At 40.2% G+C, this 14,377-nt stretch overlaps 1 protein-coding gene across 3 annotated transcripts in view; it reads right to left on the bottom strand.

Annotated features, from left to right (window-relative positions):
• LOC308554696 (general transcription factor II-I repeat domain-containing protein 2) overlaps positions 1 to 14,377 on the bottom strand; it is a 50,352-nt gene that overhangs the window by 31,344 nt on the left and 4,631 nt on the right. Inside the window, exons 1-2 of one of the 3 annotated variants that reach the window (XM_081132084.1) lie at positions 9,486 to 9,704; positions 877 to 980 (exon numbers count right to left, since the gene is read on the bottom strand). In XM_081132084.1, coding sequence (XP_080988210.1) covers positions 877 to 975 — 99 coding nt within the window. In that variant the 5' untranslated portion in view covers positions 976 to 980; positions 9,486 to 9,704. Of the gene's footprint in view, positions 1 to 876; positions 981 to 9,485; positions 9,705 to 14,377 lie in introns of those variants that run through there. The other 2 variants (XM_081132086.1, XM_081132085.1) reach the window with 2 other exon arrangements.

Below are 14,377 nucleotides of genomic sequence, written 5' to 3'. Positions count from 1 at the left end.
AAAAGAACACAGAAAAAAAAAATCCCCTGTAACCCCATTACCCAGAATTAACCACATTTTGAAATATGCGCACGCACACACGCACACACACAATTTTTAAAAACAAAATTAGAATCGTATCACTGCATATAGGTTGGCCTTCTGCTTTATTTGCTTATTATTTTTGAGCATTTATAATCCTGAAAGACATGATTTTAAAATCAATATATAATATTCTGTCCTGAATTATCCAGTTGGGCCCGATGTAATCACTATATGCCAGTTTAACCATAACATTATTGAAAAGTTTTTTTTCCTGTTACAAATAATGCTATAATAAACATCCAATAACATAAATATTTCTGTGCATGTTTGATTATTTCCATGGGATGGAATCAGACACGTGGAACACCTGAGTCAAAGGGTATAAATTACTTTATGGCTCTTGAAACATATTCCAAATAGTATTCAGAGGGGCTCACAGCCCACCAGCACTGTGATGGAGGCCACACCACCTTACCATTACAAGGCCTGAGAATCACCATCTGTGGGCTGGGCTCGGTGACTTGCCTCCCTAGAGCTGGACATGGAGAGGGAAAAAGAACAACTAGACAAATGGAGAAACGTGGCAGATGCTGCCTGTAGTAGTCAGGGTTCTCCAGACTGGAAAGCTTAAATTTATATCATTATGTCCATAATGTAAGAAAAACAAAAATAAGATAACTTTTAAAAATAATCTGACAAGCCCATTAGCCTCTATGAAGAAGGGTATGCTTACACGGACAGGATGTAAAACTAAAGCTGAATATTAAAAACGACAGTGAAGTGTTTCACAGTTCTGTTATTTCTACAGTGATCCAGCCATGGCACGTTTTATAGAACTGTAGACTGTCTCACCATGGACTCCAGAGCAGACACGAGGAACGTCACCACCATCCTGCTGTCTGAGGAGGCCTCATTGTCCATGGGCAAGGGAGATGTTGCTACTTGGGCCATGATCCCTGTGCAAGAGAAATAAGAAGAAACTGAGTGGTCGAAATACAGTGTCCTGCATTAGGGCTGGGAGGGTCCTCCAATGACCCAGTTCAAACCTTCCTTTAGAGTTGAAGAAATTGACACTTAAAGACATTAAGTGACTTATCCAAGGTCTCTGTATAGTAATGCTGCCTTTTATATAGTGTATTTTCCACTAAACCTAGACAGCACCTCCTCATAAAGTAAATGCAGGAGTTATGCTAGAGAAAGAAGCATGGTAACCACTTCCTAGATGAGGAGGGGAAGGAAATGAACCTTACTGAGCCAGTGATGTTTTGTCAGATTTCAGCATGGCAGTGCCTGATACTACATTCCGTTTTGTATACACAGAAAAAGGAGATTTATATACTAAAGACGGAAAGAGAAAAGCCCCTTCCCTTTCCTGCTAGGACTTCTGCATAAAAGCTCACCCTAAATTTCACCAAGCTAGCACTAAACATTTCTTTGAAAAAGTTTCTCCAACACCATAGAAAGTTTTTTTAAGGAAAGCATGCAAAATAAATACTTGTCATGCCCCTGCCATAGTTGGCTTAATTATATTTGTAAGCAAAAGGTAAATAGAGCAGGCCAGGCTGGTGATACAAGCTTACGGAGTGTGAAGCATGAGGCTCTGGTCCCCACAGTACCAGCAGCCAAGAGAGCCAGGTTTTGGGTTTCCCAGACCATTAACCAGCTCCGTGACCCCAGTGGGCTGCACCCAGGCTCCTTTTCTATGAAGAAAACTCTAAATCAACCACCTTCACCTCTGACCACTTTGAGCCTCTTAATTTAAAATCAAGGGAACCACGTATTTTATGAGTCCATTCATATGAGATGTCCAGAATAGGGAAATCTCAGAGATAAAAATCAGTGGTGGTTTAGGGCTGAGGGGAGGGGTAGCTACAGGATGCAGGGTTTCTTTCTGGGGTGATGACAATGTTCCAAAATTGACTTTGGTGATCACTACTCAACTCTGAATATACTAAAAAACCACTGAATTGTGTACTTTAAGTGGGTGAACTGTGTGGTATGTGAATTTTATTTAAATAAAGCTGTTTTTAAAAATCAAATGAAATCAAAGAGAGGTTGGATGGAGAAAAAGGAAATTAATACTTAGAGAACATATACTAGATGCCAGCGCTTTTCTGATAACCCAATTTAATACTCATACATTTGCCCAGCTGGTGTGACTCAGTGGTCGAGAGTTGACCCATGAACTTGGAGGTCACAGTTCGATTTGCAGTCAGGACACATGCCCTGGTTGTGGGCTTGATCCCCAGTAGGGGGTGTGCAGGAGGCGGCCGATCCATGATTCTCCTTCATCATTGATGTTTCTCTCTCTCCCTCTCCCTTCCTCTCTCTGAAATTAATAAAAACATATTTAAAAAAAATATTCACACATTCTCTAAGGGAAAAATTATTCCCACGCAAGCACTCAGAATGGGAGGAAGCCTGTTCAAGGCTGTGCAGCTGCTTCATGGTGGAGCAGGGGCTGGGAAAACAGCGGAGGAGCAGACAAGCAAACCGAAGACCGCTCAGGGCCTAGATAAAGGGCCTCCAGGGGCAGGTCCCCATGATTAGAGTGACCACACGTCCCAGGCCAGGAGAGTCCTAGTTCGCCCTGCCTTGCAGGTAAGGTTAGTAAGAGCACACTCCATTCACTTTCAAGTGCCTGGAGGATGCATTATAAAATGTTCTCATGTGGGTGGTTTGTGAAATGAAAAAAAACATCATGAGGATATGACATTGTGTGTCCTTAAAACAGCCTCCAAATTCAGAGTTTCTCGAAGATGTCGACCAAACAGCAATCAAAGTGAGACACTCATCTCTGAGCTCAAATATTGTTTAAGACTGCATATATTATTTAGCAAGAAGAAAAATGGTCAAAATGACCATTTATTCTTTTTTGTAAATTTATTTTTATTGTTGAAAGTATTATAGATGCCCCCTTTCACCCCATTAACCCCCTCTAGCTGCCCCACCCCACCCCCACTTATTCTTTCCTTTTAAGGAACAAGGTTTTATTATAAAAACTCTTTCTACTGATGTAAACTAGACCCTCATTAGAATTACATTTCATTTCTTTAAGGTGAAAGGCCTGTTCATGTCATCCATTTTTTTAAAATTCAGGTATAATTTACACATAGTAACTTCACTTTTGAATGTACAGTTTTATAGGTTTTAACAAATATAAAGTCTGTAGCCACCACTAAAATCAAGGTATAGGACAGACAGTTCCATCACTCCTCAAACTCCTCCATGCCCCTTTTAGTCAGTTCATATCCTACACCCCAGCCTCTGGCCATAACTGATCTGTTTCTGTCCCTGTAGTTTTGTCTTTTCCAAAATGTCATATAAATGGAATCCCACTCTGTGCTTTTCGCTATATCAGTAGTTTATTCTTTTTTTCACTGAGCATGCCATTGTAGGGATGTAACACAGTTTATCCCTTTGCCTGTTAAAGAACTTCTGGGTTATATGCAGGTTTTTTTGACATTTTTGTTGTTGTTAATTCTCACCCATGGATATTTTTTCCATTGATTTTTAGAGAGAGTGGAAGGGAGGGAGAGAGAGAAAAAGGGAGAGAGAGAAAAAAAAATCTATGTGAGAGAGACACATCAACTGATTGCCTCCCACACATGCCCCAACTGGGGCTGAGAATCGAACCTGAAACTCTTAGGTCCATGGGCTGACGCTCTAACCACTGAGAATACCAGCCAGAGCTGCAGGTTTTTTTATGATTATGAAAAAAGCCACTGCGACCACTCATGCACAGTCTTTTGTGTCAACCTAAGTTTTCATTTCTCTTGTGTAAATACCTAAAAGTGAGATTGCTGGGTTAGCTTAAGTACTTTTTTAGCTTTATAAGAATGTACCAAACTTTTTCAAAGTGACTGTACCATTTAGTGTTCCTATCACTAATACATGAGAACTCCAGCTGCTCCGCATCTTTGTCAACACAGTACTGTCAGCCATTCTAATAGGTAGGTAGTGCTATCCCTTTGTGGTTTAAATCTGCATTTTCATAATGACTGATGCTGGGCATCTTCTCATGGGCTTATCTGCCATCCATGTATCATCTTTGGTGAGATGCCTGTTCAAATCTTTTGTCCACTTAAAAATTGGATTGCTTGCTTATCTTTATTATTGAATTTATAGAATTCTTTATATATTTTGGATACAAGACCTTTATATTTGATTTGCAAATGTTTTCCCTTTTGCTATAAAGAACCTTCCTGGGACAATTAGTAAATTTAATGAGGTTTTAGGGTTGTAATGTATTAAGGTTAATTTGATTTTGATTATAATATTGCTGTTATGTAGGAGAATATTCTTGTTTATAGGAAACACACACTGTGAAGTATTTGGGGGTTGATAATTTCTCTCAAGTAGTTCAGAAAAAATTAAAAGTTCTCTGCATCATACTTGCAATTTTTTGTAAGTTCAAGATTGTTTCAAATTTTTAAAAATTATTTTTTAAAACTGACCTAACTCTATGTCACTTATATGTTCATTTGTTTTTAAAAATTATATGGTCAATACAATTCCTTTTGGGAAAATCAGTATCTAGAATGTTACATCAAGAATTCAGATTAAATGATTTCACATGAAAGGCACAACTTGAAATGATTCTTATTTTATGCAAAATACGTCCATTGGCAAAACTAGAGTTTTCATTACAATTTCTTGTCTGTGTTCTTAAAAATCAGCTGCATTACTTGGTTGGAATATTAAAATTATTTTTCCATGGAAGTTATAGACATCTCACAAAGATTTAAAAATAAACTTTAAACATGTTGAACATGTGTTCAATTTTTATCTAAAATAAGGCAAATATTTGTTTTAAAAAAGGATTAATGTAGGTAAATGTGCACAGTTCTAAAGATAAACCTGCAACCAAAGTTCTTTAATATGTTGTTGCTATTTAAAATTATAACTGCCTTGGTCAGTGTGGCTCAGTTGGTTGGAGCATTGGCCTGTGCACTGAAAGGTGGCAGTCTGATTCCCAGTCAGGACACATACCCAGGTTGCAGGTTCAATCCCCCGTTGGAGTGCGTATGGGAGGCAACTGATCAATGTTCCTCTCTCACATCTCTCTCTCTCTCTTCCTCCCCCACCCCTTCCCTTCCCTCTCTCTGGCTCTCTCCTTTCCTCTCTCTGAAATCAATTTAAAAAATAAATAAAATTATAACTAAGAAACTGATAGTCTTGACTATTATCTTTCAGAATAAAATACTTCAAACACTGTTAAAAAAAAAAGACAAAAAAAAGACAAGGTTTCATACAGCAGAGTTCTATTTACAATGGGGTAGTCCAAAGGCAAAATCAAGTGTGGTCCAAATTATCAAAGGGAATAGTAACATTTTTCTTCTATGATTTCTTTAATTGTTTAGGGAGAGGCTTTCCTAGCTTTTTATCAGCAGATGCAACTTTGCCAACATTGCACATTTTTTTCAGATAAGTAGTTCTGAAATCTGCCAGCCACCCTTGCTGGCTCTGAATTGTCTATCAGCAGGCCACTCCCCTTTGGTGGTGGTGGTGGTGGGGGGTGTTCTCCTTTTCTCTTAGAATTTTGCCATTGATTGATACATCTTTAGAGTTCATGTCTCCCAGCCATAACTTGAATACTTTTCAGCTTAATATCTTATCACATACTTGGCTAGTCAACAAGCAGTTACTGGACACTGGATGTCACATTATGAAGACTCTTGTGTTGATGGCATGAATGCTGGATTGTAACCACACCTCTAATTGTGACCTCTCACTAAGTCCCACAAGCCAGTTTTCCCAGCAGTATTGACATAGATTGTTGTTTCTTCCATTAATCATTCAATGAAGTCATTTAGGGGCCATGATGTATAAAATATATGCATCTTAAATACTAGATTCACACATGGTGTTGTGAGATGCTCATGCTGAGAAGCCCCAGAACTGAGACCATTTAAGGGACTGGCATATTCCAGGTTGGCGTCTCATGCTCACTGCTAAGTCAGATGCTCCTATATTGAAATGGCAGAAAGTGCATGCAATATTTAAATAGCTCTTTTTATTTCATTTTTGCAGATCAACCAAGGTGTGACTCCATTGTGTATTATTTTACACAGTTCTCCAGAGAAGATTTCAACAAAGCCTTCCCCTAAAACACAAAAGTAAATTGATTGATCAACATCTCTTAGTGCCAGTGGTAAAGATATTGTTTCTATTAATTATACCACAGTAATCCCTAAGAGGATTGTGATGTCAAAACTCTGGGTTTAAGAGACTAAAATAGGCTGAATGAAACTAGGTGGAGTTCAAGATGATATTATCAGTTGGTATCAACTAGGCTACCAGCAATAATAAAAAAATGAATGTTTCATAATTATTGCTTTGTTTGCATCCTTTACATAATAAATGAAGAGAGAAACCTTTTCTTTTATATTTTATGATTTAGAACACACCATGTATTAATACAACATAAAAAATAACGAAACATGGTTATAAGCTAACATGGGGTTTCCCACCCTAAGAACATTTCCCTGAGAAAAAAAAATCATTGTATTCTAATAAAGCTAAAAATCCTTGACAATGAGAGCTTGTACCACAGAGTAAAATCTCCCAAAGTCTAATGGTAATTAACTTCTATTCAAATCTATAGCATCAGCAGCATTTATTTAGATCACAGATTTTATATAATACTTAATTTTTGGCTCTTTAAAAACTGGACATGTAAACTAATAAGATTCTCAAATCTCATATAGTTTTCTCAGTAATCCTTGAGGACTCTTTTGCCTTTTCAACATAATATTTTACTAATAAAAAGCAAACATCTAGAACAGGGGTCAACAATCTGCAGTCTGTGGGTCAAATCCAGACTGCCACCTATTTTTGTGAATAAAGCTTCACTGGAACACAGCCACCCTCATTTGTTTACATCTTGTCTATGGCTGCTTTCCTACAACAGCAAAGGCAGGGTTGCATTTATGTGACAGAGACCAAGTGTCACCAAAGCCGAAAATATTTATTATATGGCCCTTTACGGAAAAAGTTTGCAGGTCCCTGATCTAGAATTCGTTTCTATCACGTAACAGTTTTCATCACTTAGAATGTCATCCATTCTGTTTATCAAACCTGTGAAATCTTGAAATGGGGGCCTGGTTTATTTTTTAGAGTGTTTCTAATTTTCCTTTCCAAAGGTTAATTTTTCAGGTCTCTGAGTCCTTGATTTTAATTAACAAGTTTCTGAGGTGCCACCTTCTCCATAACTCAGCTCAGGCATACTGTAAAAGGAAACAACAACTATTCAGCATTCAACAGAAATGTACTGGGATGGTCAAAAGGTACAAACTTCCAGTTTAAAATAAGTAAGTCCTGGGGATATAATGTACAGCATGGTGACTATAGTTAACAATACTGTAAGGTATATTGGAAAGTTGCTAAGAGAGTAGATCTTAAAAGTTCTCATCACAAGAACAAAAAATTGTAACTATGTGAAGTGATGGATGTTGACTAAACTTATTGTGGAAATCATTTCACAATATATACATATATCAAATCACTACCGTATACACCTAAAACAAATACAATGTTATATATCAATTTTATCTCAACATAACTGGAAAAATTTTTTAAAGAGTAACAACATATTTCAAGACAATAAAGTATCCTATTCTGGAATGATTAGGAATATGGAAGAGAAACAGAAATAACATGTATTTTCAATAAAACTTAAATGATTAACAAATAGTCAAGAACTTCAGCTTAGCCAAATAAATTCATAAAAATTTAAAAACACACACCGACAACCAAGAACGTATTGAGCACATGTTATGTGAAAACACACACGTTGGTGGGAAGGGCAGGTGAGAAACAGAGGTGACCAAAATTCACCTCCTGCGCTCTCAAGGGAGGCAGACCTGCACAGACGCGGCAGAAGAGCAGATAATAAAGTCAGAATGAAAAGCCCGACGCCCCTGAAACGGCGCAGGGCAGGTGGGAACACAGAATCGACAACCGGGGGAGATGAGGCAGCGAAGGCACCGGAGCGAATTCTGCAGCCTGAGAACGAGGCGGGGGCAAAGCCCGGGAGCTCTGGGCAGCAAGCCCCAGGCGCCGAGCAACAGGCAGGCGGCAAGGGCCCTGTCCCGCTCCAAAAGGCCACCACGGGTTGTCACCTCCCGCAGCCCGCGCCAAGCCCTGCGTCCTCTAAGGACCCGGTGTCCAGCCGAGGTGGCCGGCCACGCTGACCACGCCTTCCTCTCCACGCGGAAGGAAAGGGGAGAGAAAAGTCTGCTTCCTTCTTCAGTTGCAGCTCTGAGCAACATCCAAGCTTATGTCTAGACGTCTGTTTACTTCAGATGACCAGCATGAAACTACACTATGAACAATGTTCCCCTTAAAACGCAAAGCTTGGCCCAGAAATTCCATTCCTTGGTACATACCCCGGAGTGGAAAACATGCACCCCAACCACGTGGGCGCGAACGCTCCCGGCATTATTCACCATGGCCAAGAAGTGGAAACAACTCAAACTGCCACACACTGACAGAGAGTGAAAACGCGGTATCCCCGCGCGGTAGGTATTCAGCCATAAGAAGGACAGACACCAGACCCGAGCGACGCCCTAGGCCACCGGCAGGTGACGCCCAGCACAGGCGGAGCCACAGGCGGCGCAGAGCGGCGGCCGGGGCTGCGGTGGAACACGGGGATCGGGGCTTCTTTTTGGTTGATGAACGTGTCCTGGAATTAGTGGTGATGGCTGCAAAACTTTATGAATAAACTAAAAACCAATGATTACGCACTTTAAAGGGGTGAATTTTATGGTGTATCTCAATAAAGCTATTCAACAGCAAAGCGTGGGTTTGAAGGGCGGAAAATACAGCCTTGCTGGTCCTTTTCCCGCTTTATCTCTAAGCCGTAGGTGAGGGGCTGCAGCCCGGGCCAGAGGCTCTTCTTAGGGCCTCCGGGTGTACGTTCCGCCGAGAGGCAGCTGGAGGCTGCGGGACTGACCACGCCCCCGACAAGGCCCACGCCGCGGGCCACTCGGTTTCGCGCAAGGTGAGGGGCGGAGTCGGGCGCCATAGACGTGGAACCCCACGCAGTTACCAGGCAACCGAGGAAGCCCAGCCCCCTAACCTAACCAATCAGACGTGTCTGCACGAGCGCGAGAGCCCCGCGTACGTCGTATGGGGCGTGGCCTCACGCGTACCCGGCTCCAGAGAGCCCCTGACCTGCAGCACCCGCCCCCACCGCTCAGCCCAACCAATCAGAAGGAAGAAGGGTGCGCGTTCCGTGCGTGCGACCGTTGCCCCACGGCAGGGCTTCCTCGCCCCACCCCCACTCATCGGGCCCAGCCCGCCAGCAACGGGGTTCGGGGCCCGCTGGGCCGGCGGGGAAGGGGGCGCTTCTGTCCATGCAGCTGGGCGGGCGGCTTCCCTAAGCCCGCAGTCCCGCAGGAGGAGAAAGTTCCAAGAAAAGTACCCGCTCTTAATGGCGGCGGGGGCGGGGTACGCACCTGAGGTCCCCGCTAGCGGGCAGCGGCCGGCGGACCGTGGGGTCCGAGGGCTAGGCCACCGGGGAGCGGCCAAAGGCCGAGGGCGGCAGCTGGGACGGCGAAGAGACCGGGGCGCGGCGTGTGGGCGGCGGTCGAGGGCCTGCTCCCTACTATCCCTTCTTTTTCTCTTTCCCCCCCTTTTTTTTTGGCTTCCTGGAAGGCAGCCTCAACTCGTGTGTCCGCAGCGCCCCAAGTGGGAGCTGCCGTTTCCGGTGCTGCCGATTCCAGTTCAGCTGCGCTTTGAGTTTGTCTGGAGGCTCAGCTCTATTGAGCTGAAGGCCGGACGTGCTCGGCCATCCCCAGCCTTTGCCCGAGAGGCTGGCAGGTGCCGAGTCTCATCCCTAGGCACCGCCCCCAAAGGTGGACGTACTTTGGTGCTGTAATTTAATGTACTTTATGTAGCGTGAATGCAATGTGTAGCCTTAGAGGGGTGAGGTCACAACTCCGTTGACCTCTGAAGCTGCCTTAATGGCACCCAGTTGTTTGTTACAAACTGTAGCAGCGCGTCCTGACCTTTCCGCGGGGTCAGTGACATAGCCCGTCAGTCATGAGCTGTCCATCAGGTGACGCTGGCACTTTAGCAAACAGTCAAATATTACAGTACTGTTATTTAACCCGATTAAGTTATAGTTACATACTTGTTTTAAATATGCCAAAAAGGAGAATAGGATAATAAACCATTTACCCATTGCTCAAATTTAAGATAATATTCCATATTAATAGTCTTGGGCCTCTTTCCCACCGGCTCTCACTCCTCTGATGACCTCACCCAGCCTCGGGCTCTACCTCCCATTGAATGGTTACGACTCTCAGTATGTATCTCCAGCACCCCCTTCCCCTCAACTAATCCATGCAACCAGCTGCCTACTTTGAAATCTTCACTCGGAGGATGACCAGGCATCTCAAGGAGAGCAAGCCTCCCCCCCCTCAGTTCCTCCTGCAGTCTCCCCTTTCCTAGGGAAACTCGGGACACAAACCTCAGCAGCACCCTTTGCTTCGCCCATAGGGCACATCAGGCCTTCAGACGACCCAGCCAGCTCAGACTCGACTAAGATGCTACCTTCCTCTTTCTGACCCCCACACTGGTCCAGGCCAACACAGTCTCTTGTAATGACTAGTTTGTCTCCCTGATTCTGCCCTTAACCCTCTCCAGGTTATTATTAACGCGCCATCCAGAATTCTGTACCTAGTAACTCATTTCCGGACTCTGCTCAAAGTTGTCCAGTAACTCCACCTCGGGGACAGTACAGGTCCTGAATTATGCTTTTGGCCAAGATGAAGTAACAAGGATTAGAGTTACCCTCTTGCCTGAAGCAACTAGAAAACAAGCAAAATACACAAGAAGGAAAAGTTATGAGTGAGTTTTTGGCATTAATTTGCCAATGTAAGTGGAATGAAAAAATTATGTGAAAGACACAAATTATCAAAGCTCACTCGAAAAATAGATAAGTAGCCCTATATCAAAGAAATTGAAATTTAGTTAAAAATCTTTCCACATAGAAAATTACAGGCCCAGATGACTTCCCTGGTAATTTTTACCAAACATTTAAGGTAAAAAGAAATCTTCCCAAAAGTTTAAGGAAATACTTTCTAACTCTATGATGCCAGCATTGCTGTGATATCCAGATCAGACACAGACATTGCAAGAAAACTAAAGCACAGACCAATATCCCTCCTCATGAACAAAAATGTAAAAATTCTCAACTTTTTATTTAAAAATTGTTAAAATAAATTTTTATGTGTATTTTACCACAAAAAAATTTTAGAGGTGAAAATCCTCTCACTACGATGCAGGCATTCCACTTACAGGTATTTACCTAAGATAAATAAAATATGCCAATATAAAGACTCATACCTGAATGTTCACAGCAGCTTTATTCATTATATCTGATGCAGGAAACAAGCCAAATGTCAATCAGCAGGGGACTCAATAAGCAAATCATGGTATGTCCATATGATGGAGTGGTATTCAGCAATAAAAAGGAATGAACTCTGGGTACATGCAAAAACAGATTAACCTCCAAAATCATTTTAACTCAAAGAAGCCAGACATAACAGAGTCCGTATTTTATGGTTATATATACATGTAATAAGGCAAATTCTTTCATAATGGTGGAAAGCATATCAATTTTTTAGCACCAGGGTGGAGAAAGGCATTAACTACAAAAGGCATGAAGGTGCTTTGTGAGGGATAGAATTATGCTGTATCTCGATTATAGTGATGCTCATACAGGTGAGTGCATTACACATTTTTCAAAATTTCCCAAACTACTGTTTAAATGAATGCAGTTTATTATACATAAATTATACCCCCAAATTAAGAAAATCAACCCTTCAAATTTCTGTGTCATGAAATGTTAAAACTACTTTACAGTGAGCATATACAGGCACACTATTCTTGCTAAGTCATCTTACTACTGCCATTTTCCAACCACGACGATTTTTATTGAAAGCAAATGGTTTAACAAAATAAGACATTTAAAAATCATTGTTTATTTAATCTTTATCATTATTTAAATAATTACTTTGTATATTTTATAAGCTATTAGTATAACAATGTGTGTAAATAATTTGTATATATTTTTTCATGTTCACAAATTTTACCCATGTGTAATCAAAATAATTTGGAGGTTACTGCCCTAAAAAGTTGGAAGATCCTGTTGTCAGAAAACTGAAAAGAAGAATTTATCTATAAGTAGAGGTTTGAAACCATTCAAGAAGATAACTGAGACCAATGGTAATATTAAAGTGTACCACATTTATGTGATATAAGAAGACTCAAGATTGTAAAGTGTCAGTTTTCTCCTAGTTAATTCCTCTCAATTAGCTCACGAATTTAATGCAATTCCAATAAAACACCAGTGGGATTTTTTAATGCAACTTGACAAGATGATTTTAAAATTTATATGAAAGTAAATGTTATGAATAGCAGACAATGTTGTAAAAGAACAAAGAAGAGCAACTTGAGTGAATAAAAATCAGCATATTATAAAGCTGTGGCTGTTGAAACCTTGTCATATTGGTTTAAGAATAAATCAGTAGAAACAAATAGTTTCTGGAAACTGACCCATATATATGGAAATTTGTTAGGTGTTATAAATGGTATTTCAAACCTTCAGGTAAAGTCTGTTACAAGTCAAATTATTTTCAGACAATCAGATTATCTGTTTGAAAAAATATTGATAAATGTACAATCTGGTCTCATTCCACTCATAAAGATTAACTCCAAATCTAAATATAAAAATTAAAAGCATTATATAAAGTGTTTTACAACTATTATAGAAAACATATTTTGGATAATTGTCTTTCTAAAGACACAGAAAGCAAAATCTCTAATGGGTAAAATAAAACTGACTACATCAAAATAAAATTGTAGGTCAAAAGACACTATAAATTAAAGACAATAACATTTCAATACATGAGGGTTTCTATGCAGAATATACATATACATTACTTCCATAAATTAATGAGACAACCCAATAGAAATGTGGCCAAGGATATGAAGACAGTTTTTTAACACGAACATTTTCTATGACCCAGTAGTCCTGTTTATCACTGTCTACCCAGGTGATTCCCTCACTCAGGTACAAAAGGAAACTTGTACAAGTATTATTACTTGTAATGGCAAAAAACAGAAATTATCCAAATGTCCACCAAGAGAAGACTGGTTAGGTAGGATGTAGTTTATTCATACTAACATGCAAGAATGAAAAATAATGGGGTAGACCTAAAAAAACTGTTATAAAATTATTTCCAGTATAGTTTTGAGTGAAAAGATAAAGTTGCAGAATGAGATACATATTATTCCAATTTTCTTTAAACACACACACACAATAAAATAATACTTTTCTAGGGAACAGATATATGTGGGTCTGTAAGAGGCTGTTAGCCTTGCCTTATCCATATACAGTGCTTTATTAATTTTTTTACAAAGGCAAAAATCATACAATTAATTGTATAATTGAAAGTTAATAAAAATTAAAACATATAAGACTAAGTTCAGTCTTCCCCAAATTAGAGAATTTAAGCTACTCTAAATTAACAAAGAAAATAGAACATCCACAGGAAAATGTCATATGTGGCGGGAAAATTTAGCTTGGCTAACATTACAGACATTTTAATATATTCGGGTAGCTGATACTCTGCTGTGAGGCCATGTTTTCCAAGCAACAAATTGGACAAAAATGGAAGTACTGTGTGACAGCATACAGCCAGCATATAAAACCAACCAGGTTTTGATAGTAGAGTATGAAAGTCCGGTTGTGACTGTAAGTCCAGGTCTTTATTGGAAGAAACCGGCTTTTAGGCTCAGTTATCCTGTTTCTTCCTTAACAGAAGACACAAATTTGATAGGCAAGCATCGCCACCCAGTGGCTATGGCTCACATTGCAGAGTTTGTCACTGCACCCCTTTGTCCCCCAAATCTCAAACCAAAGGTTGTGCATTTTGGATATCCTTTAAAAGTAAAATGTTTTAGAAATTCCAGAGACTCACAGAGGGTTATAAATTTTAAATTCTGACAATTTAAGATTTTGTAAAAGCCTACCTTCTACCAGCATTACCAGTTTGTAAAAGAACAGATATTTAAAAGCAAAAAATCAGAGAGGCCATAAACTTAGATAAGAGGATAGTCCTGCTTACGAAAAAAAACCCAGTTACAAATTGTATATGCATTTCATACATATGTAAGTATCTCATAACTGCATTAATAATTGAGATGGTTAATTTTATGTGTCTACTCAACTGGTCTACAGGATGGATGCCCAGGTAGGTGGTTAAGCATTATTTCTCTGTGTTTCTGTGAAGGTGTTTCTGGAAGAGATTAGCATTTGAATCCATGGACTGAGTCAAGA

Source organism: Miniopterus schreibersii (genome assembly GCF_964146895.1).
Source record: "Miniopterus schreibersii genome assembly, chromosome: 3".
Classification (NCBI taxonomy): domain Eukaryota; kingdom Metazoa; phylum Chordata; class Mammalia; order Chiroptera; family Miniopteridae; genus Miniopterus; species Miniopterus schreibersii.
This window is presented reverse-complemented; position numbering and strand designations above follow the sequence as displayed.